The sequence below is a fragment of the Toxotes jaculatrix genome, chromosome 14, assembly GCF_017976425.1.
Source record: "Toxotes jaculatrix isolate fToxJac2 chromosome 14, fToxJac2.pri, whole genome shotgun sequence".
Taxonomy (NCBI): domain Eukaryota; kingdom Metazoa; phylum Chordata; class Actinopteri; family Toxotidae; genus Toxotes; species Toxotes jaculatrix.
Window position 1 is genome coordinate 16,864,709 of NC_054407.1, and position 24,661 is coordinate 16,889,369.

General features: G+C 38.5%; 1 protein-coding gene across 1 annotated transcript in view; it reads right to left on the reverse strand.

Moving 5' to 3' along the window:
• Positions 1 to 177: 177 nt before the first annotated feature.
• pth1r (parathyroid hormone 1 receptor) overlaps positions 178 to 24,661 on the reverse strand; it is a 44,837-nt gene continuing 20,353 nt past the window's right edge. Inside the window, exons 2-13 of the mRNA XM_041055064.1 lie at positions 23,812 to 23,914; positions 17,866 to 17,976; positions 17,487 to 17,608; positions 13,692 to 13,786; positions 11,644 to 11,830; positions 7,397 to 7,550; positions 6,770 to 6,830; positions 5,782 to 5,848; positions 5,534 to 5,628; positions 4,790 to 4,931; positions 4,350 to 4,391; positions 178 to 4,258 (exon numbers count right to left, since the gene is read on the reverse strand). Coding sequence (XP_040910998.1) covers positions 3,896 to 4,258; positions 4,350 to 4,391; positions 4,790 to 4,931; positions 5,534 to 5,628; positions 5,782 to 5,848; positions 6,770 to 6,830; positions 7,397 to 7,550; positions 11,644 to 11,830; positions 13,692 to 13,786; positions 17,487 to 17,608; positions 17,866 to 17,976; positions 23,812 to 23,914 — 1,542 coding nt within the window. The 3' untranslated portion in view covers positions 178 to 3,895. The remainder of the gene's footprint in view (positions 4,259 to 4,349; positions 4,392 to 4,789; positions 4,932 to 5,533; positions 5,629 to 5,781; positions 5,849 to 6,769; positions 6,831 to 7,396; positions 7,551 to 11,643; positions 11,831 to 13,691; positions 13,787 to 17,486; positions 17,609 to 17,865; positions 17,977 to 23,811; positions 23,915 to 24,661) is intronic.

The window sequence follows — 24,661 nt, forward strand, 5'->3', positions numbered from 1 at the left end:
AAAAAGATGATTTCATATTTTTCACTGCAAGCATTTTGGACACTTTTTTCTAACATGACATTTGTATGACATTATATTTAAAATAAAAGACAAGCTTATATATAAGAAAATGCATTACTGGTATTTGTGCGCATCAGAAGATGATGAAAGTTGCAAAAATATAAGTACAGTAAAATTATAGATTTATTGACTTATTCACAATTCACTGATGGACATTAGAAACCAGAAAACATCTTCCTATGTTATTCCAAGTTAACACTGATATCTACAACGTGCCTACATCACTATGGTGTGATGAGAAGGTGAGATGTGTCTTAGAAAACATTGCCCACATACTGCATCTAAAGCATGAAAACCAATGTCGACTCCACTGAGTACATTTCGGCACAAGATAAATAAAAGACAATGAAACACATTTTATACTTCCATGAGAGGTATTTGAAAACAATGAAATACAACATTAGCTCTATGGTTATTGGCCTTATTGTACACTTGATTCCAAAACACAATCATTTTACATGATACAATCAGAACAAAATACTGTATTATAGGGTATTAAAGTGCTCAAATATAATTTTCCAAGTGTTTTTGTAATAAAAGCTTTTCATGCTCTGATACCGCCCACCCTTTTAATGAAAAACTGTCTGGATTATACAACGGCAATATATTTACTTGTCCAGCGGCAATTAGTGGAAAGTCAGATTGGATGTGAAGAATAACCACCTTAGTCAGCTGCTGTCTTGAATGTTTTAAGTACAACTGTACTGACTGTACGCTATTATCAACCACTGTCTTTTCCCTTTTCCATTTCTGTGGGCTGAAGCCACAGTGAATTGACTACAATTACTATTGTAGTCAATTCACTCAACCTCAAGTTCCACTCATGCCCGATCCCCATGGAAATGTCCAATTTGGGTTCAATTTAAGATCCGTTGGGGCCAAAATGCTCTTCTCAGAATTCCACCACCAATTATTCTGACCAGCTGACAAAAACAGGAGATTATCTGACTCAAATGAGTGTTGTGGATATTTCTAAAATTATCACAAGGTTTAAGTTATTTTGTATTTTCCTTATTGCAAAAAAATTCCATAAAAAAACCAAATACGTGCATTAGCTTGTCTCCCAGTAGTTTCCTACCATGCCTTTGTCCCTCATGTAAAAACTAATATCTTTCCACTAAGAATATAAATCTTTCAAAACGGGTTACAAATATTTTGATTCGTCTTAAAGAGAAAGGCTATGTAATTTCCCAGAACACCTGAACACTGTAGCTTTTTGAAAATGTAACTCAGACATGAGTAAATACGGCATTTGTGGGGGCTTTTATTTATTTATTTATTTTTAGCTGCAGATTAATACACATTGGGTTAGCTGGTGAGTATTTACACCCCCCAGCATGGCACTGACTCACAATAAACTACAGTGCCCATGTGCATTGTAATGAAGCCTCAATTATGTGTTTTTAATAGTGTTTGAACAACAATGGAGCTCTACGGCTCAGAGGAATAAGCTAGGTCAGACAATACTTACTTACAGGTCAGTTAAATGTTGATTTTGGTCTTTTTGCTGGGTGGACTTGTAGGCAGTACAAACTGAGCAGACCAGGCTTTACCCAAACTTAAGTCAAAGTACACATCTTAACGGATCTTGTAACTGGTGAAGCAAATCTGGAAATCAGGGGATTGGGAGCATAATTCAGTCACCAAAATCAGATGACAGCAAGAAGGACAAGAGAGCTTGCAATGGAACAGTGGTCACCAGATGTAAAAAACATGTGGGATAACACTGTGAACAAGGGCAAATATTAGCTTTGGTCATGTATTAGTTGAAATTTATGTGAGGTAAAACTCTGAATCTGAGCTGAATCTGAACTAAATAACAAATCCATCAGACACATTAGTCCAAACCAAATAGTGACTAATTCAGATCTTGAGACCAAGTTATGTTAAAAATCCAAGCGGAGGATTTAAGAGCAACAAAACTGCCTTTAATATTAATGGTCTCAGTCCATTGTAACTAAGCTACTGTGAGTTTTGCAAATGGTTTTCTCATTTGCCGTGCTGCTGTTTACATGAAGCTGAGCATTAAAAAAAAAAAGAAAAAAAAAGAAACTTCAAGCTACACGGGGGCTGTATTTAACACTTTTATCCTGACATTTTACTACACTAACTACCAGTAGCAAATACTTTTCTTTTTGGAGAGAGGGTGATTTAAGTTAAGACTTTTTGGTTACTGTAAACAAGATGGTGGATGAAAATACAAAAAAAAAATGCTGCAAAATAACATTTTCCCTGGCAGCACATTATGCCTTTTCTCTTTGGTATATTATGTGACCTAACCTGCAAACCATGCAAATTAAGTGCAGTAAGTTACAAGTTACAGAGATTAAAATATCTTGTGGAATGCGTCATTAAATGCTAGTTTGAATGCCCTCCGTCACCTGCAAATATATTCATCAGTTTTTTTTTGTTTTGGACTATGTACATGATCAAATATTGCAAACATTCCGTAAACAAACATGAAAAAAAAAATTATACACACTGAAACAGCTTTATAACATATCAATACATATGAACACTATTAGCTCACAATTAGAATGTATTTTTGATCTTTGTAAACATTGTGACTTGTATATATACACATCAAAAAGCAGCATAACACTGGACCATCTGTAAAAATTACTGTGTTATTCATTCCTGGGTTTTCCTTCATATCCGCCACAAATGTCACTCTTGGAATTCCAGGGGACTTTGAGATTTTCTTGGATTCCTCATTTAATTAACATTCCACTGGAATATATGACCGTTTCCTGTGCCCTCTGTTTTTAAACGGGGGTCTCTTCCTTTGAAAATTTTGTGAGAACACGTGATACGATTTCTGTCAGACTTATGTAAAGTTCCTCTTTACCCCAGCTAACACTGAACCCAAAGAAAGATAGTTTTCAAAGAAATATTCTTACTTTGGCATCATGTTGTGTGTATGTGTGTGTGTTTGGGTGTTTTTGTAGAGAATTTGAATATGAAACATTCATTTGAACTCTTCGAAATCTGTTGTAATTAGCAAGATGAATACTGGGTCTCTCTAATCAGCAGAAACTGTACAACATTTTGAAAAAAGAATATTCAACACAGCCTTATGCAACACACCAACATCCTCTGGAGAGAAATGCTGACCATGCTAAAACACCACTTTAAAAGTATAAAAATAGGTGTGCAACAACAGAAGACTTCAATTACCTGAGTACCTTCCCTTTTACACTGAAGTGGATTTAAGTCGATGCAGAACAAATTAGATGCCATGCCAGAAAACATGAACAGTTGCCTCAAAATAGTAGCATTAATAATTTTTTTAAGCCGAGCCTACACTTCATCTATTCACACTGACTTAATACGAAAGGTTGCTGATGAAATTGCCCCCACGTGTGCCTCTAAGTGCACTCAAAATCCACCAGTACATAGGTGATTAAGGCTGTTTCTGGCAACTACTGTAACTAACTAACCTCATTTATGCACAAAAGCTGAGCACAACAAGACATTTGTCAAAAAAGAAAAGAGAAAACAAGATAACAGTTATGGCAGTGGAAAAGAAATAAGAAACGGCAGTCTGTTTTCAGCCTTTTAAACATTCACTGTGGCAGGTGGTTGTTAAAAGAGTTGAAATTATTTGCCACAAAATATGAGGGTCATAATCCCTCAAGTAAAGGTGGCCCAGCTCACGAAAGTGATACACCCTTTTTACCTTGAGCCATCTCATCAGTCGGCAATGTTCTGGCTCGATTCACAGGAGAAAATAACTGGCAGTGTTGATGCATGCAGCCATCCCCTTCTGACCATCCTGAGACTGTGTTATGATTTGTTCTTTCAGTTTTCATCCCTATACACAGCAGCCTGGAGGTCACATGACAGTCTCCCTTTCCTCCTCAACCACAGGCGAGGGTTTTTCATCCTCGCAGGGCCGCGTATGAGCAGAATGCTCTTCCTCAGGAATGTGGAGCTCCTGTCCTGACGAAGGTATAGAGTTCTCTGACACTGAGCCGTTCTTGACGTACCCGGGGAGGTTCCTGTGCCCGTTCACGGGCACCGGTCCCAGCCTCGTGGTGAGGTGGAGGGCCAGCGGTCCTCTGGCCGTGACGTTGGTAACACTGGTGTGTGATACCATAGGTCCGTAGCTGTAAGTGTTACTGCCACTCCGAGCTTTTCTTTTGAAGTCCAGTGCCAGAGTCCTCCTGCTCCAGGACTTTTTGATCTCAGCTTGTACCTTAGAAAAGAATAAGTTATTTAGTCATGCGAGAGCTTCAATGTTATACAGAAGTTTTTGCTGTAAAATTCAAAACTTTATGATTTCTTACCTCTCCGTTACAAAAGCAGTATATAATTGCAACTAAGAATCCCTGGAAAAGAGAAGATAATGATTTTACTGGCATCATCCATGCATTGCCAGGTCAGCTATCTTTAATGTGCAGATAATATGACATTTTAGCTGTATAATTTGATATTTACTATGATATTTTAAATCATCAGCCACCCCTCTCTTCCTCTTTATCTTAATTAAGATCTAACCGCAACCAAATACCTCAACAATGAGTAACTATTAGATAATTGATCCCTCCTCGTGTTATCATGAGAAGCTGGCAGTGTTTTCGATGATAAAGACATGTTAACCCAGAGGGCTTGTAAAATCCTGATCAGGTCAATCAGATTTGTTCAGCTTGAAAGGACACATTAATATTCATGTGGGGCCCTTTGAACTAAATTAGCATTTCTGGCATTTCTACCACATCAGCTTTACCTGGAAGGAGTTAAACAGCATCTCATAGTGCATCTGGATCAGCCAGGGAATTCCAGACACCTCTGTGTATGGCATGGCATTGAATATGATGTAGTGGACACCAAACAGCGGCATCAGCACCAATGTGGACTTCAACAGTTTTCTGCAACAGTAAAGTAACATTTTATAATCTTCACAAAACATTGCACAGTTAGTTTGACAACCATTCTGCATATTATAGAACTGAAGTATCTAATCTTCTCACCTACTCATGAGCTGAAAACAACACACACCTGCAGTAGCTGTCTAAGCAAAGTATTAAGTGAAGTTGTTTTAGTTGTTTAAGTGAACTTTGTGCAATTTATCATGCAAAAATGCAAAATATTAAAAACAGACCTTTATCTTGGACCTTAGAAAAAGGACAACAGAATTTTTATCTATTTTACATTACTTGCTGAGACTATAAAGTGATTTATCAATACATTGTATAATACAACAATAACCGACTGATTAACCTGTAATGATTCTAATCATTAGCTGCAGCCTTTAGTTCATGACAGTGAAGGGACATTATTACACATATTATTATATGTACTGCAATTCCCATTTTCAAATCTGTGTCATGATGGAAATGTGATCAGAGCAAATACATTCACAGATTCATCATGCTTGCAGTGACGCAGGTTCCGAATATGTCACATGATGAATGAAAAGATGTAGAAAGGAAAATAATAATTTTTTACAATGCTAGTACTCAGTCTGTACCTGTACTGTTGTCTTGTGTCACACCTTCCTGCGTTTGTTTCTCGTAGTTTCGTTGCCAAGACTCTGATGATGTTCAGAAATAACATAAAATTAACCTGGAGAGAAAATAGAAACACAATGATATAATTGAGTGTCATTGAAAACATAATAAGGTGTCTTATCCAACAGCTGCAATGCCACAGGTGCAGCGGAACACTGTCATTTCCTACACAGCAGGGGAAAGGTGCAAGCAGCGAGCATGTACTCACCACTACAGCCACCAGGATAGGCACTTGATATATCCATTTCAAATTGCCTGCACTTAAGTCCCAACACCTGCAGCAGATAAACAACAACAAAAAAGGGATCAGCAAGAGATAAGTAAGGATCAAGGTGGTAGATGTGATGATCCAGGATCTCTCTGTTCCACTGCCATCAGAAATTTAGACAGGGCACTGACTCTATCTATCCCTCTCTTTAGATTTATATTTCGATTTATCTTACAGTTCTAGACATACGTATCATATGAAACCATTCAGACGTGAATTCAATTTGTCAAAATAAATGTTTACATAATATTTCCAATCTTAATTCCTCATGAATTGATGCATTTCCCCCAGGGCTTCACATAAAGCGTCTTCATGTTCAAGGGCTTTTGCAGTTCTGGAAAGACTTTTTTAGTTTGTGCCAAGGCAATGAACTAACAAAATCTGTGCCTTTATTTTTAGTGGGAATCAAAACAGTTTGGTGGGCCTCAACTGTCATATGTCATTAGCTCCGGCTTTAGCTACCAATGAGGACACTGAGGTCATCTCCTCTGTATTTTTTCCTGTCTATGTGTTGCTTTTAGCAACAAGATCTGTAAACAAAAATCATAGCTAGTGATTGATTTAGGTCAGTTTTAACCATATGACATCTATAGTCGATTTAGATTAGATTTTTAGCCAAATAAATATCATTACTTCTTATTCGACACTACCAATTACTGCTGAATGCACACGACAGAGCTGTGGTTATTATCATGCTTAATTTGTTTTCCTGTCTGAAAAAGCCTATAAGGGATGCAGAATTGTTCTGCTGCTTTCCTACTGACAAAGAAGACAAATATACTATATTACTACTATATTACTATACTATATTACTATATCAATGACTGTTTGAATGTGCCCTCTTTGCCTCAAGAAAGTAATGACCTTATCACTTCTGCATCAAATTTAAACAAGAATATTGTCTACATCAGTTATGCAGATCACTTACTCTGTATCTGAAAACGTGGCTCGCACAGTTGCCCACACTGTCACAAACATGGCTGGTACTCCTGCAAAATAATAATACATTTAAAAAAATTATATTAATAAAAAAACAACTCACATCACATGATACATCACTATAAGAAAATACTCTAAATGATTCCCAAATAAAAGTCCATAATATGCCAGGCAAGAAGAACCTGGGTAGCACAGCATCCACATTGTATGCGCTGTGCTTACATAACTTATACGCACAGTGTGTACAATGCAGGAACTGTAAAGCCCATATTCATGCATGTCTTTACACAGTTTCTATTGTCATCACTTACATTTCAATAAAATATCAGCAAGGGATTTGACAGTGCCTAACAATTTTTTTTTGTTGTTTAAATTTCTTTGCATACTAATGACACTCCTATGGGAGGTGTTGAAGGACTTTGGTGCATTGTGGACTGGGCGGCAGTCGCCCCCGCAACCTGGGCCTGGACCCAGATAAGCGGCAGATGATGACATGACTAATGACACTATCCAAAATTAAATACCTTATTTAAGATTTAATTTGCATGATATTAAGATTACTAATCATATTGTAATCACGTGCATGCAAGCGGAAAATAAATGAGGCAGAACTCACCCCACCCAATCAGAGTAAATCCCCACAGATACTTTCTGTCGGAGAAGAAGGTCATGAAGATGAGGCTATGGAGGTACAGACCCTCAACAAGGATCCAGTAGTAATTGGTCGCCAGAAAGTACATAAACAGGGTCACGACCACCTTGCAGCCAATCTATGCAAAAACAGCAGACAAGGAGAACAGATGTAATCAATACCCACTCTGACAAAAAGTCACACCTTTCAAATACTAAAGATGGAACGAGTAAGAATTGGCCAACTTCTGAGTCTGACCCAAAAGACACCCTTTAAAACACCATAACATCTTCACTGTTGTCACACATCATTAAAAAAACTGCAAGCAAGTTTTGGAAGTGGAGTATGCACTCAGTAATCTGTACTGGAATATTCCATTGAAGATTACTGAATACATATAGCCTGTTAAATCAGACAGCTGCAGCTGATTCAGAATGCTGCTGCTAGAGTCCTTGTTGAGACCAAAAAAGTGGACCACATCCCTCCAGTTTTCAGATCTTTGCTTTGGTCTTCCTGTCTGTCAAAGAATTGATTTTAAAAAAACTATTAGTTTTAGAACAAATTTCCAGAAAATGTGATAAACCTGCAGCTAACCTCAGGTCGACTCACACTCTCATTTCTGTTAAATCAAGGCTTTAAACTATTCTATTGCTTGTGCCTTTTACTAAATTAAATTTGGTACTGTTCATTCTTGTAACCGAACTGTCATTTTTACTATCCTGTTTTATTGCTTTATTCAGTTTCAGCTCATTTTGTATCTTCTATTTTATTCCATTCATGTGCCTTGCCTTGTGTTTCTTATATCTCGTCTTTCCGTCTTTTAATGGATTGCTTTTCTTATTTGAAAGATGTTATCCAAGATTCCTTATATGACTCAAGGTCAGTGATGTTATCTAATTGTTTTGAATTACTTTTAAGTGGCAAAATGTTAATTGCGGATTATTGCAAAACCTCACATAACATTCACTGCCAATGTTTTAGGCCACGCACAGCGCTTGGTTCACTACTTTGGTCCTGACTGAAGAACCTCAGAGGATGAATCATAATGACTTTGGTGATCCCCTGACTTTTGATCTACCTTCAACATACACAACTTGCATTTTTGGTTTTGAATGAAATTTCTTGAAAACAAATTTGCTAAAGACATTCAAGGTCCCAGGAGGGAAAATGTTAATTAATTTTCATCTAGTGCCAAAGTCAGGTCAAAATCTTCACTTATTTTACTTTATGACAAAATACCTGCAATCTAATGACATTCCTATCAACCTCAGCTCTGTAGAAATCAGTAAATGTTAATGGGTTAAACTAGTATTAATTCTGATAAAAATATTCTTCTGTTAGCAATGTCCTTGTGAACATTTTACCATGAGACTGTAGACTCTAAAACGTTTTAATAATTTATTCCTACAATATCTGTGCATGGCAGCTACACTATGGTTAACGCATGGTTCAGGTTCAAAAACTAAAACAAGAAAGCGAGGAAACGATTGTGGTGATCGTTAATCACTGTCAAAATCCAACATTTATTGTCGTTCTAAGATAGGACACTAATCTGCTGCATGAACAATTGGGACTGAATGGTGGTGTGGATGTGTTGAATGGACTGTGTATTCCAGATTAATTCAATTTAAGTCAACATAATTCCAAGGGAGATTGGGCTTCTTTTAAAATATTTTGTTTCTAATAAATGTAAAGGACATGGCATTTAAGAGTAGGAAAGCACTTAAGATTGTGTTTACATCTGTTTATTTTATATTCAAGTGCATCTAGAGCAGATATACCACACACGAAGCAAGGACATGTAAGGAACAGACATAATGCACTTTCTTGGAGAATAGACAACACGCTTCTTGGCTCCCCTGGCAGTATAATCCTAAAGCATGTGTGAGGATCAGCCTACAGTATACTCACCCTAAAATTCACACATTTAAAATGGCATTTATGCCGGTGTTATTCACAGCCTGTTCTTTCTCTCCGGCACAGTGTCTTGATTCATTATCCACACTTGTGAAAGACCAAGCTTTAATCTGAGCTTATTGTTTGAAAGTACAACCACTTTCATTCCTACACAAGTGAAACTGAAAGTAGTTGAACACATGTTATGCTTAACATCAAAACTGAGAGAGAGTTATCACAGTGTAACATGTGGTTAACAAGTGTTCAGAAGAGTTTTCAGCTGTCAGTTAACATGTTTGACACCTCACAAGAAAAATAAATAAATAAAAATGGGAGGGAGATTGATGTGAATGCTCTGTCCCAGCTTACTGGCTGGAGTGATGTGACTGACTGTTAAGACAATATACACCACAATGTTTAATGGACTCAGGAAGCAGGCAGGGAGTATTGGAAAACTGGAGGTGTCACAGCAGCAAGCTGCAGCTTTTGTGTTAAAGTTATACAGTACGCTTTAATTGCTTTGTGGACCATGTGAATTTCCCCTGGGTCCCACTGGCTTGAATTGAAAAACAGTGAAAATCGGGAGACACATCACACAAGTTATTGATTTAATTAAATTGAAACAAATAAATAAATAAATGTCAAGGTTCAAATATGGATGAATATCCTAGAACTGTGCCTTTAATATTCAATATTGACAGTGACATTTTATCATTTTATAGCTTATTTGTGTTTGAACAGAGTTTAATAATAATCCAGTTAGTATTATGCGCAGTTGTATTGACAGGATGTGTGGACGTCTCGGGAGCCCATAATGATTTAGTCAGCCATTGATTCACCTCCTGTCAAAGTCAACCTCCATACTGTTACCCAGCTTCAGCTGTTGCTTCTGTGCTGTCATGCCATGATTATGAGACTCAGTGTCTGTCTCTTCCTGTACTGATTACCAGTCTTATAATTGTCATATCTATATTTTCTCATCAGTTTGTATTCTAACAAGCATTGTTAGGCTCCGTGGTTTTGCCATGGGGCAGTTTTTTTTAATTGCAGTTTCCTGCCTTTAATAGAGACAAAGGTCTGTGATTGAATATTTTTGTTCCTATTAACATTATCTTTTCTTAAGTCAGGAACAAAATATATTTATAAAGCTGCCGATTACTGAGTTCTTGCCAAAACCCTGTGCTGTGCAACTCCCCAGAATACTCACCCTAAAATTCACACATAGACCAACTGTAATACACCAAGACATAAAAGACAGGTCTGGAATCAGACAGGTTTATCAAAATATGATGAATATGTGGTCAAAATCACCAAATGAAATGAACTGTACACACTGAAGGTGAATAATGACAACCTAATTTTCGGGGTGGGGGGGGCAGGGAACACCCTGGACAATTTGCCAGTCTATTACAGGGTTGACACATAGAGACAACAAACCATTCATGCTCACATTCACACCATCGGGCAATTAAGACTTGCCAATTAACCTGCATGTCTTTGGACTGTGGGAGGAAACTGGAGCACCCGGGGGAAACCCATGCAGGTACGGGCAGACCATGCAAACACCACACCGAGAGGAACCAGCCAGCCAGGCAGGCTCGAACCCAGAGCGTTCGTGGTGTGAGGCAGCAATGCTAACTTTGCAACATGCACTACAGTACACAGTATGCATAGGCACATACATATACAGTATGTTCCTTCATTGTGTCACGTGTAGTATGTCACCTTCTTTAACACACAGCTTTCCAGTGTAATGCAATTTGGAGAGCCACGGGATAAAATGTCCACTAAATATATTGCACAAATTATTTGTTTGCATATTAAAGCATGCATGAAAAGTACCCAGTCTTCACCCATTTTTTAAACTTGACTCTGAAAGGGAGAGCCAAGTAGTGGCCTAGTAAAAGCTTGGCATGGTGACAAAAAGTACAGTTTATTTGCTCCAGCACTGGAAAAGCAGGTGAGACTTTTGCAAAATACCACTTCCTCTTTGGAAGCAAAACGTTTAACACCCAACTGCACTATAAATCAAATTATCTGTGCATGTAAAGCAATCAGACATTGATGATTCTTATTATGATTTCGTCTGGAGAAAATATTTTTATCCTTTGTAGGCTATGTTGTGTATTGTGTCCCAAAATCCAACCAAATACTATATGTTACATGAAAACAGCCACTATATGTCTTCCATGTTATAGCATATACACTGAAAAATCCTCTTGAGGAATCAATTCAGTGAGTGTTTTTCCTTTTCTCCGCATTTCTTCAAGGACAGAGTGCTTTATGTTGAGCCCATCTATACAGTAGGTGTGTTTTAGCTGTGCCGGCGTACTTACAAACTGTGTTTTGTTGGCTGGCGGAGCCTCAGTGATGGACTTCAGGTCTTCCACTGTGACTCTCTCCATGTTCTCTAAGGCCGATCCAGAGTAGAGCACAACATCTTTCGCAAAAATACTTATAGCTCTTAGCATGTAGGACACAAATAGGTGCATGTGGATGTAGTTCCTTGTGCAGTGTAATCGTCTAGGGAGAAAACAAACAAGAGATGCAAGGTCAAAAGCCTGAAAATTGTGTATGTGTATGTGTTTTGTGTGTGTGTGTGTGTGTGTAGGCTGGCACACCTTAATATAAGTGTGCGTAAGTATCTTTACACACACACACACACATACACACACACAAGCACGCACACATACACACAAACAATACTCATCCTAATTAGACCCAGCTGAGTTCCACGCTGACTATAACACATTCTTGAGATTTAGAGGCTTGAAATGCACAAATATCGAAATGCTCGGCTCAAAGTGAGCTGTAAAAACAAAATTGCAAGCATGTGTTGAAAAAGCATGCAAATTTCCTTCCAGACAAGCACAAGTTTATCCGTCAAAAAATTCTCCCAAAACATCCTGTCTGAGAGTTTACCGTGGAGTGGGCCTTTGAGGTCATGCTCCAGTATTGGAATCAAGTTGCTGGATCAATAGCCTTAAAGGTTAAGCCATTACACAGTCCAATAAAGTGAGTCAATAATAATATTTACTGAATATTCACAAGTCGGCTTTTGGAATGTATTAAAAAATACATTCCAAAAGCCGACTTGAACTAGAATATTATGAAGTCTCAGGGAAAAAAAATTCTTAAACAATCAGTGAATACTGCAATTAACCCACTGTGTCCATCATTAACTATTAAAACCTCATTAATGAGCTGAATATTTGACAAGCTACCCTCAGAAAGTTATTGATTTAGGAGTGGTGGGCGAAAACGAATCTAGTGTACATTTCCCTGGTGAAAAGTACAGAGCACTACTGCTAATGTGAAATATCCCTTTTCTCTCCCTAGAAAACATTTATGAGCTTTCCTGTCTAAAAGCTGACATGTTGAAGACATGGCTGGAGTGCTCCGGAGCACAGAGCCAGAATGTCAGATGGGCCCCTGGGATAACTTATTAAATTCATTTGGCCCGTAGATTTCCTGGTGCCAGTTGGGAGCGTTCCTAAAGCTTTCTGACTGCCTGCCTGTACAGTAAGTCACGCTGGTGGGAACATTGGTAAACAGCGCCTTCACATCGATTCCTGATACTCCCTATGCTCAACGAAATAAGCAAATAATGACGAATCTGCCCTGCATTAATCAGCTGTGAAGAAAAAATATCAGACTCTTGCCATATGCAAAATGAATTCAGCCTTGTTTTGGGGTTTTTCTTCCTTAAGCACTGTGACCGCTAAGGCTAATGTATAGCATCTGTGGCAAATCCTTATATCTGTGTAATTCACTCTCAATTCTTAACATTTTCTGAGAACTTATTTACCTACTTTATATGTTTCAGTGGATAAAAAGGGAAAGAAGCACACACATTATGGCTTAAGAACCACAGTATTTCTAAGCTTAGTGGAACTACAAAATCAATATCCAAGCTTTGCAATCAAAACTTGAAATCAGCATGGAAATAACAAAGAACCTAAATGTCAGACAATGAGGCATGCATTACTGCAAGCCTGGAGGCAGACCCCTCTACAAAGGTAGACATATCATAGTCTGTTAAAAGTCAAAGTAAAAGTCAGAGGTCAGAAGTGTCTGATACAGTTTGCATGCTTCATGTTGTTGCCGTGACACAAAATATAATGCAATGCATGATTATGCAGTGAGGGAAAATTGCATGATTTCATGATAAAGCCATGAAATACACTCTCTGCTTCACTGTGTGTTTGCGACAGATTAAAACGGCATGGTAAGAAATTGTGTGCATCGTGCCATTAGACATTTAGACTCCCTGTTTTGACCCCTTCCGCAATTGCTCTCACCTTAATTTCTGACCCTGTGTCTAAATATCTCTCTTGAGGTTGAAAATATTGATTGAAAACTCCCAGTGACAGCATCGACTCACCGGAAATATCCCAAGATGACTACAGCCACCATGAGTGATCCCAGAGAAATGGAGTAGCCCACTGTGTAGATGAGATACAGGCGGTGAAAGACCTCCTGTTGGAAAAGGATAAATTGGTAGAATGTCAACAGGGCAGTAAAATGGATAAGAACATTAAGACTGAAAGGACTACAGCGTGTGCTGGATGTACTGCAGGTTTTAGTCAATGCACTACAGTTCTGTGTAAGAAAAGAAAAAAAAAACTCAAACTATATTCTCTTTTTAGCCTTCACGATAGAATTAAAAAAAAAAATCTAAAAAATAACCTGCGCTCCTGGTCAAGGGAACTTTGCTATGTGTTTTACACCCCGCACTTCCTGTCTGTACTACTACTATCAAATAAAGGCAAAAATAATGATCTAAATAAAAATGCCTTTGTTTCTTTGTATGTAACTACAAATTAATCACAAATGATCACAAGCTATATAACAGGATGGAAGTAAGCACCAACCTGGGAAAATGCATTCTTTTTCAGTTTTGCTGTACATAACAGCCCACTTGTATTACATTAAAATGGATTAGATTCAGGTGGCGTCAGCTACACTAATGAAATAACATTTAGTTACTATCATCTTTTTCATGAAAAAAAAACTGTTTGATAAATAAACATTTCTTTAACTGTCAGAAAATCACATGCATACTGGCAGGATGTCATTCAGTTTCAGCAATGCTGGGTTTGCATCTTTTTTGTTAGATTGAAAACTTGATTTAACGTTCATTGGGAGGTCATTCTTTGAGCTCAGTAGTAGCTCAGTATTACAAAAGGCACATTCTCACACAATGGACAAAGTAAATTTACAGACACAGAAAAAAGTTGTCAAACAATCGCACTTCACTGGCATTTCCCCCCAAAAAAACTTCAAAATGGACTAACTTCACTGTGCTTGAAAATGCATTGGTGACAGAAATGTCTCAAGTACCTACTGCTGGAAACAGCATTTGACTTGGGTGACGGAGCTGAGAAAAGCTGGGTGGGGCAGCTTGATCTTATAGCTGTGAGCTGGCAGAGGAGGGACAATCTAAGGAGAACCACTAACCAGACCCTCTGTGCGTCAACATGCCGATGGGGCCCAGAGCCCCCGTGTGATGTAACCAGATACTCCACTGCTGTTATCATTTAGCATCAAGATCTTGTGCCAGAAGAACTGGTGTCTAAGTTGTGGTGGTGGTCCGCGGTATGGCAGTTCTGCTGTGTGGGGCTTTCGTTCGTGCAGATGTATTTGTCATTAACTGCTGCAACCACTCCCTCGGGAACCCATCAACATAAACATCTGAAGTCAGAAAGAAATTGAAGGGTGCCAAACGATGAGGTTATGCCCACATCCTCCACACTGCATTCAAGCAGGGTAGAGGAAAATGTATGTGAGACAACTGATATTTGTATTGTTTCATGGCAGAGAGGAGTAAAAATCAGACTATGACAGCCTTCACAGCCACTTCCTGAGCGAGCTTTGAATGTTTTTATTAATGAGTGACCAATATTCTACTATTCTGTGCCCCCCATTCATTGTTGAAGGGGAAGATTAATTGTAACCACTAGCAACAATATGAACTGGAGATCCACTTAACAGTAAATTGTGATATGAGAACAGAGTTCATTCATTCAAAGGCAACAGAATGTTTAATACGCAAGATTATTAAAATCTTTCCAATCGTAATTTAAAAAAAGCTACTTATAATTACTTATACAAGAAAAACATGTTCACATTCACACAGTAATGGATGAGTAAGCGTTATTTTCCATTTACAGCCAGGTTGTAGTTGTTTTCCACCCCTCTTACAATACTACAATACCCAACAGTCCTATTCACTGCCGGCATTGTGCTCTGACATCCAACCCCCCACGCAATGACAGAGAAACACAGGAGGAGCAACTGCAGCCAGGGTCACATCTACCTTTGTCAGTCACATGGGGATGGTGGTAGTAAACAGCAGCCGTGTTTGGTTTACAAAACAATCTTCTTAACATGCGCTGTGGCGTAATAGTGAAGTCAGTGCTTATGGTATTTATGATCCAAGGTTTGACGCTCACATGCTGATCATGTTTAGATTTTATGTTACAGATGGCTAAGCTTCATGAATACGTTTAGGTATTACACAATATTAGGATGTTGTGGGTTAATATCACAAATGGAGGGGCTGTATTTAAGTTAGAGATATTAAAATACTAAGGGTGTGACGAGTGTCAGCGTGAGAACCTGGGGAATTGGTTAGATACTGACAGTCATGTGATCCTCATTATGTGTTATTTTTTCCAGGAGTCTCCTCCACAATGAGGCTGCTGTGTTGAGCTTGTGTGTGTGTTACAAAATGTGTGAAATGCTTAGAGCCACTGTGTTGCATAATGTTACAATATGTTTACAAAACACAAGTGAAAAAACAGCTACTGATGCGACACGTATGAACCAAGTGTCATCCCCATATGAGCTCTGACATGATTATTATGCAATAACTGTTCTCTTCATTCATAACAATGGCAAAGGACGCTAATTAAGTAAAAATGAAATCACTTAAATTTCTGTTATGACTAGCCACAGATTATTCAAGAATGTAGTAGGAAATATAAAACACACAATGTGCCCAAAAGTGTGTGCTTGTACTTATTCTGCTGCTGTTTTCCATGGGTTGGTTCCAATGAAGGGAAAGCAGAATCCTGTAGCACTTAGTCATATTACAGTGACAACAGTGCGTTTCCAACTTTTTGGCCACAGTTTGTGGGCGGCCTTTTCTGTTTCAATGTGACTAGGTCCCCCGTGATCAAAGCGAGGTCCATAAAGAAATGGTTTTCTGCATTTGGTGGTGAAAAGCTTGCCCTACGCAGAGTCCTGACCTCAACCCCATCAAACACCTTGATGACACCTGGGATGAGATGGACCACCGACAGTGAGCCAGGTCTTATCACCAATCATCCATGCCTGACGCCAGCGATGCACTTGTGGCTGAATGAGAGCGAATCCCTGCAGCCACTTTCCAAACTTTTTCAAATGACCTTCCAAGAAGAGTGGAGGCTGTTATAACAGAATACTAATGTCCACGATTTTGGAATAAGATGTTCAACACTCGAGTGTGTCTTGAGTGTAATGTTTGGGTGTCCCTGTACTTTTGGCCACGTAATGTTTATAAATTAACAAGATTTGAGTTTGTTGAAGAAAAGAAAAGAAAAAAAAAAAACAGTAATGACAATAAAATACATCTGTATTACTCAACTTTGCATCATTTGCAGAACAACATCATGGCATCAGCACACTGCAGGGTCTTTAGGTCTACATTTTTTCTTCTTATTTTCTATTAACTGGAAGCTAGACACTGGGTTTGGTCATGATTGGCCAGCTCTTCATTTTCAATGAACGGAATGCTTTCTGGCAAGTTTTGCAATTTGCAATTAAGACTAATGTGACACTGTTTTTAGTTCATATTTGAACAGACATTTAGCTAATTGCAGCTTCATATTATCACAAAACAACCGCACTGCCATCCTGTCATTATCTCCCCGTCATCAACTCAACATTTCATTAAATATGATTAAAGTTTATCTGCACTGTACATTACTGAGAGGGCAAGTCAAAAATGTGCTACACATTTCAGAGGGACTGTAATTGTAGGGTAAAAGGGTGCAATAGTTGCCTAAAAGGCTGTAATATCTAAAGAGTGACAATTTACTCTGGTGATGCATTCACAGAGGCCAGTGCTCTTCATAATTGTGGAGGGAGGCACTGTAACTGTGTCAATGAGCATGCAAATGGAAACCGATCTCACCTTCTCATGGCTATGGTTGTAATGGTAGAGGAATTTTGCACATTCGTTATAATTGGCCCACGTCTTGTTGATTGTGGCCAGCTCCCACGTTCCGTTGTTGTCACACCGACGGTATGCCAGCCCTAGACATCAAGCAGAAAAGTCTATTTTTAATTACAGAATTTGCCAGTTGTTTGCTAACACAGTCAATTAGTCATCCTTAGCTTGTTTTTTTTTTTAATTAAACCTGCATAATTGTATAAATTGCAAAAGAGGTTTCGGAAGGAGCCCAAGTTATTATTGCACTTTATACACCAGCATCTGAGAGCATCTGCTCTTTCACCAACTCAAAATGGGCTTCAGGGTTTCAACTGCTGACTGTATCCAGGGCCAGACCTACCTTTATGGTTGAAGTCATAGATATACTCTGGACAGGCGGTGGACACCAGCTTTCCTGGAGGCCCTTCAGGCCAGCAAACAATGCCGTCCCATTCTGGTGAGCAGAAACCATCTGCGGAGACATAAGCAGGGCTGACTTTTAAAAATAGAGCCACAGAGAATTGTTCTCCCTTGGTTCCAGAGTTACATGGCTATCGGCATTTACAATAGCTGTGGTACAGTACTAAGGATCCTGTTGTCCTTTAAAAACTAGGCCAAATGCAAGAACTTTATATGTAAATTAGCACAGAAGATCAACCTTGTAATCTGTGTTAAGCCTGACTGTACATTAGACCTTTTTTCTGTTTTGTTTAAACGTACGCATGAGTAACCCTGAGAACATGTGTACTTGTCTGCTCCGCTATTGTAATATAATTAAGACTTGCAATCATGCAATTCCCAGAATGCTGATAACAAATTGTCCACTGAATCTTCTGTGTTCATTACAGCTTGTTTGTTAGCTGCAGCAGATTTCCATAGCTGCTACATTGTTGATAGCATCATACTGTTTTTATGTAGTATGGAATTGGTTTCACTGTGGTTGTCATTTAAAATATTCCCTGCAACACTGGCTGCATTGTGGTATCCTAAGTAGCCTATTACTGCGAAATAAAAGTGCTATGTTACATAGCTGATTTTCCTCTTGTATTATAAGGTTGTTTTGTCTGACAAACACTCCAAATCCCTAAGAAATTCCACTTTAAATGATATAAGACACAGAAAGAACAGTAAATCTTAACATTTGAGAAGCTGGAACAATCACAATAATCACATCATTGGCTAATTGTTTTAGCTTTAAACAATTATTTGGAAGCCATAGTTGTCTAGGGGTCTGTAATCTCCATAGGTCACTATCTAATAAACACGAAGAACAGAAAAGAATAAGAATAATCTCCTGTTAGATTTGCTGGTCAAATGTAACTTAAAAGAATTTTCAATTAAAATTTAGAGTTTTTGAGGCCGTGGTGAAGAACATCTAGTGTGTAAAAAGCCAAGGAATCCTTGTAACATGAACCTCTCAGTGTTTTCCAGCATTTTCTTCAATTTGCTTGAGATTCCTACAATATTGTTGACTGTTTGCTTTTTCTGAATGTCAGAAAAACCATCATCTATTTTCAGTAGAGAATGCACTACATGAGACTTTGTAATGACTAGTAGTAATAGTTCAGACAAAGAGCTGCAGGTTCAAAGAGAAAAAAAAAAATCGGAATATAGAGGCCCTTAATTGTCAGCTAAACTGTGGACCTCAACCCTCTGATAGAGGGAGCAAAGTCCCTTTCCCCACAGATTCCTGGCAAAAGCCTCGCTTATGGCTTGGCATTTATGTTGTATTATTGAAAACATCTGTCCCACTTTGACCACTAATAAGTAGTTAAGCATAAAACTAAAACTATCCTCTCTTTGCAGTAGATCCATTATTTTCTCATTCCTGTAATCAAACTTACAAAGAAACATCTGAAGCAATGACGGCATGCTTTTTATTTGCCTGTCACTTGGAGCACAAAATTAAAGAGCAGACTGAGTGGAGCTGACTGATTCCTACAGATCCCTGGTGGGAAAAAAACAGCGTTTAGTTCTGAAAATCACACTGACCACACATCCTGGGAGTAAAAGTAGAATTGCTGTTCACTTTTGCCATAGGTTTTATTACCATAGGACCACCTACTAACAGGCTTAAATTAAACATCGAACACACGCACATATATAATTTCCCGTAAATTTCTTGACCACGATTTAAATATAAACGTGTCTATGGGAGGACTTTGGTATTAGTGATGTCACTGTGGTTTTTAATAAGGTTGGCCCCCCCAACTCATCTGATTGTGACCTGCAGATGTCAAAACACATATTACACTTTCTCCTGATACATGCAGCCTTTTAGAATGATTGCTGATGTTATTCTACACCCAGACCACAAGCTTGAAGGCTGAGCTATTTTCACACTGCAAGGTCTGGGGCATTGAACCCACATCCCTCCACTGTCCTCTCCAGGCAAACCTCAGTGTTTCCCTCAATGAAAACCTTGTCTCAGCCACGTAATGGAGACTTTTGTGTATTTAAAGCACAAATGAGAAATAAAAACAAATAGATAAAATGCTGAAATACAACCAAACCAAAGTCTTAGCCTCATATGGGACTTGATCTTTTTCAGTGAACCTAGAATTGCATGATCAGTTCATCTGAACAAATCCTCCATTTCACACTGCTAGCGTTTTAAAATAGTCATCACTCCACATCGCCTATAATAGCTCAGAAAACCACAAGTTCACAGTGCCAGAAAAAAAAAAAACTCTGGGGGTGGTCAGGCAGGACACAGGCAAGACAAACACAGATGTAAGGCCAAAGTACTAAAAAATGCACACTAGCTGCTATTCTCTGAGTTTACCTCAACCCACAGATTTAAGGTTACACCACATTACAAAAAAAAAAAAAAAAAAAAAATGCGTACAACAAAAAAAAAGAAAAAATTACAAGAGTAAATTCCATCCAAATCCTGATGACCACTTCAAGGAAAACACTTACATGGGTCATCAGAAAGAACAAGTAATGCTTTCCTTGAATTTTATCTCAAATCTTGACGGTCTCCATAATTTTACTCTACATCACAGCAAAACCACTACCCGACTACGGTTACGATTTTAAGTGATTTCCACATTACATAATTACAAACAACCAGATGAGACTCTTAAGTTCAAATCAAGTTCAAATGAAGTGAAGTCAAAGCGATTCATGTGCCATTAAGTTAAAAAAATTCTCAAATCAAGCACGTTAAATGAGCACATATGTGCTTATCCAGGCATGTAGTACAATCACACGGGGGACTTTTTCTTTATTAAGGTAATGTGTTTATTCTAATTCCTTCAGCTGTTAAGTGATTGAACAGACATGTGCAACCTTCCAAAAGAGGTCAGAAAACAGCCACCACATGCAGGATGAGTCACGTCCAGTGTGTGCCAGCATCATCAGGTATGCAGGTCAGCGCTCATGTGCTCATGTGCTGATGTACCCCCAAAACAGCGCTGCAAGCATTTCACAGAATCCCAATCAGACATTCCTGATGTACAGACAGAGAAACATGCCCATGAAAGTACAGTTCACTGCATTAGGGCTGCAACTAACTATTATTTATTACCTCCTGTTTGTTGGTCTGTTCATTGGCTTGTCTGTTGGTTTGTTTGTCAGCAGGATTACTCAACAAGTGCTGAAGCAATCTGTGCCAAATTTGTATGGGACAGGGAGGAAGCTACTGAGTTTTGATGCATATCTGGTTAAAGGGGCTGGAAAATGTTCTACCACTTTTCTTAACATTGCGGAACAGGGCGAGGTGTGCAGTCTACTGAGTGCCATTCTGGTATTATAGTTTGAGCTGTCAATATATTTTCTGTCAATATTTTCTTCATTCATTTATTTAAGTGAAAAAAAATGTGAAAAATGCTCATCATGTCTCCTATTGTTTGTTTGGTCCAACCATGATTGGTTATTTAAATTTTCAGCTTCATCTGTACAATACAGATATGAAAATGGTATCAATCTTCTCATATAGGTCTCTGGAAATGGACAAGCACATTCCCCAAGATGTCAAACTGTTACTGTAAGGAAGTAAGAAATTAGACACATGTGCCACCATATCTAAGTCAAGATTGTGTGAAATTACTAATTTGGTTTAATGCCACAAAGATTTAAAATGATGACACTGAAATTCACCCTTAAAAAAAAGAAAGTAAAATGAAAAATGTGTGTAAATGTGTAAATGAAAGGACAGATGCAAATGTGCTTGGGGGTGACTGCTGAAGTGTGACACCAAGCTTGCCAGTCACTATGACATGTCAGGATGGATTAAGCATGATGTGGTCAGATGAGCAACACAGACTCTCATCTGAGAGTCATCTGAGAGAAGGCTGATGTTTGACTGACTGCTCTGCTTTTCATTAGCATCTATGGCCGTCCTGTTAAAAGCACAGCGTTGTTATATAAACCCTGGACATCTTACACAAGCTGCTGTTCGGCGCCTGCAGTTTTCAATAGTAGCAATTCTGTCATATTTTCTTAAATCCAATTTGAGATTTGTGGACATTTATCAAAACCATGAAAAGTTGGGAAATACCACACGGGGCAAAGTAACTACAGGGAATGGTCAACAAAGGTTTTTGTGTTCAGAGCCTGGAAGTAAACATATTTTAATTATGTGTTTCATTTACAAGGGGGTATCGTTTGGAGGGTCGAGGAATTCAATGCGACCACAATGCACTGGGGTTCAAGAGAAAATAATATGATTGGTTTGACTGTGGAATCCAAAATCCTCCTCTGAACAATCAACTGGGAAAATGACAGTAACCACAATGCGATACAGTAGATGCTGGGGTCTGCTGGAAAATGGTGCTCCTCAGACACCCATAAAAACACAAATACACCCCAGGATCAGCTTTGCCTTTCGATCCCAGCCTCTGGAAAGCCACAGGGAGGACAAGGGAAACAGAACAGCATTTTCACATGTAACCATTAACTTAAAGTACAAATTCAACTGCCTGACAACTGCTCCAAAAAAGGTAGTTTGATTTGAAGACTTCAGCAAAAAAGTAGGCAAAAACAGTCCCAAAAATGATACTTCTGAATAACTTTTTCTTTTTTTTGTAAGGAAGCACCAAGGTGGTTCTGGTAGAGTGCTTAAGTGTGCACAACATCGGCTGATTAGTATAAGCTCTTATAATCAACAATCACATTCAAACAAGTCACCAATCATGTTCAATCAAGACAACAAGGCAGTCTTTACAGTCTGACAAACTCTCACTTTAACTCCTGTGATCATCACGCTGCTGTTTACTCTTACAGTTGCCAATAAATTTTACTGTTCGTGCTGTTGGATTTCTTCCTCCATCACTCCAGCCTCCTGCTGGTACCCCTGGCATCCCCTGGCCTTGTACATTATAAGTATTTTAAATCTCAGTCCATGAGGTTCTGGTCTGTGCCCCTGGGGGATTTACTGTACTCCCCCACTGAACCTCTTGCTCCAACTGGAATTTCATTGGGGAGCTCCCACAATAGCTGAGCCTTTTCTGACAAATAAAACTATTTTGCTGCAATAAATGGCTCAGTCTCCTTTGACACAAGCATCTCTGACTGAAATTTCTTCAAAGCAACTTGTTGCAGGTAGTGGAAAATCACACTAATGGAAACCTAATCAAGGCTAATAAAGTGGGGCCTTGACATGATATGAGCCTTTTGAAATTTCACATATCCTGCATTATTACTTTCCTTAGTTTACATGTTTCATAATCTCTCTGTGGTATCTACCTGTTGCCAAACAAGACATTATGGTCAATATACACAAACCATGATAGACAAGGTTATGGATTCTGTTACCTATCCAACACGCAAATTTAATTTGGTGATTTGCATGGCATGAACACGAACTCTGTAATCACTTTGTCATTTTATTATGGCAACACAAAAATTCTGTTTGAGGGAGAAAATGACGGACCAACAGTACACCAACTGTTGGGTGATTACAGATGTCCTTGCTGCAAAAAATTCAGATCAATGATAAAAAAAAAAAAAAGACATCCTACACAAGGCCTAAGGGTCTGTAATATTTGTCACCTTCTTGCTAGTAGTGTGGCTATAGAGGAGGGAGTATTGGTTTGTCAGTCTTTCAGAAACAAAAGCTTCAGTGACATTTAAGTCACATGATTTCTGATTTGTTGAATGTGTTTCCATTGCACTTGGTCGCAATAACCTTTTATTGACACACCAAATTTCACCTCTCTCTCTGCATTTCTGCAAATTGAAAATGAGCATAAAACAACTTGATGAAAATGCACCTAACTGGCCCTTAGCATTTGGTACAGAGCCACCTGCATGGTGGCTCTGTACCAAAAACAAGACTCTCAAGTCTTGTTTTTTAACTCACCAGGAATCTTGTCCTTTGACTTGATGTTTCCCTCGCACTTCCGTTTGGCCTTGAACAGCAGGCCTATCTGTTCCTCTTTTGTGAGCACATCATCTGCGTACACCTGCAAAAATGACAAGGATACGGAATTACAACATCAATAAGCAACGTGACAGTTTTTAACCTGTCCAAAGATGCAGACTCTAAAAAAATTAAAATGAAATAAAATAAAATAAATAAATAACTGAAACTGGGTGAATATCTAATTGCACATTTATGGTCCCATCTGGAGCTGAAGCAAAGGTTCTTAAGGACTCTCAGAGTAGAAATGAGCATGAAATGCATCAGTTGGCTGATATCCAGTTCCTCTTCACAGCTGCCTCAAAGCCCTCTAACCACTCTCTACATCCCTGGTCATAGTGCTGCGGACAGCACAATCTAAATCCAGTTTCCTTCAGTGAAATACTCCTCAAAATGCACACTGCTGACATTTTCTCAAATGGAATATGAGTGAAAGTAACAGGGTGGCCTGGATGTTAGACAGCCTGGTCTGTACGTGGAAGGTCAGATTAGATTGTAGTTTGACCGCAACAGTTCACCTGTCAAGTGCTCATGAGCTAAGCAGTGTATTTATTTATGTCTTAACTGTCATGAAGCAGAAGACAGCTATAAAAGATTGAGGGTTTTTTTTTGTCCTTGTACAAACAGTATCAGTTTCACTTGTTGTTCATAGTTCCAGCTTGTATTCCTGTGGTTAAATCCTCTACGTGGTAACTAATCAGACATGACAAACTTACATGGTCAAGAATGACTTTTTATTTCCAATGTTTCCTTACACCTTATATTTTCTCAGCTTTTGAACATTGTCTAT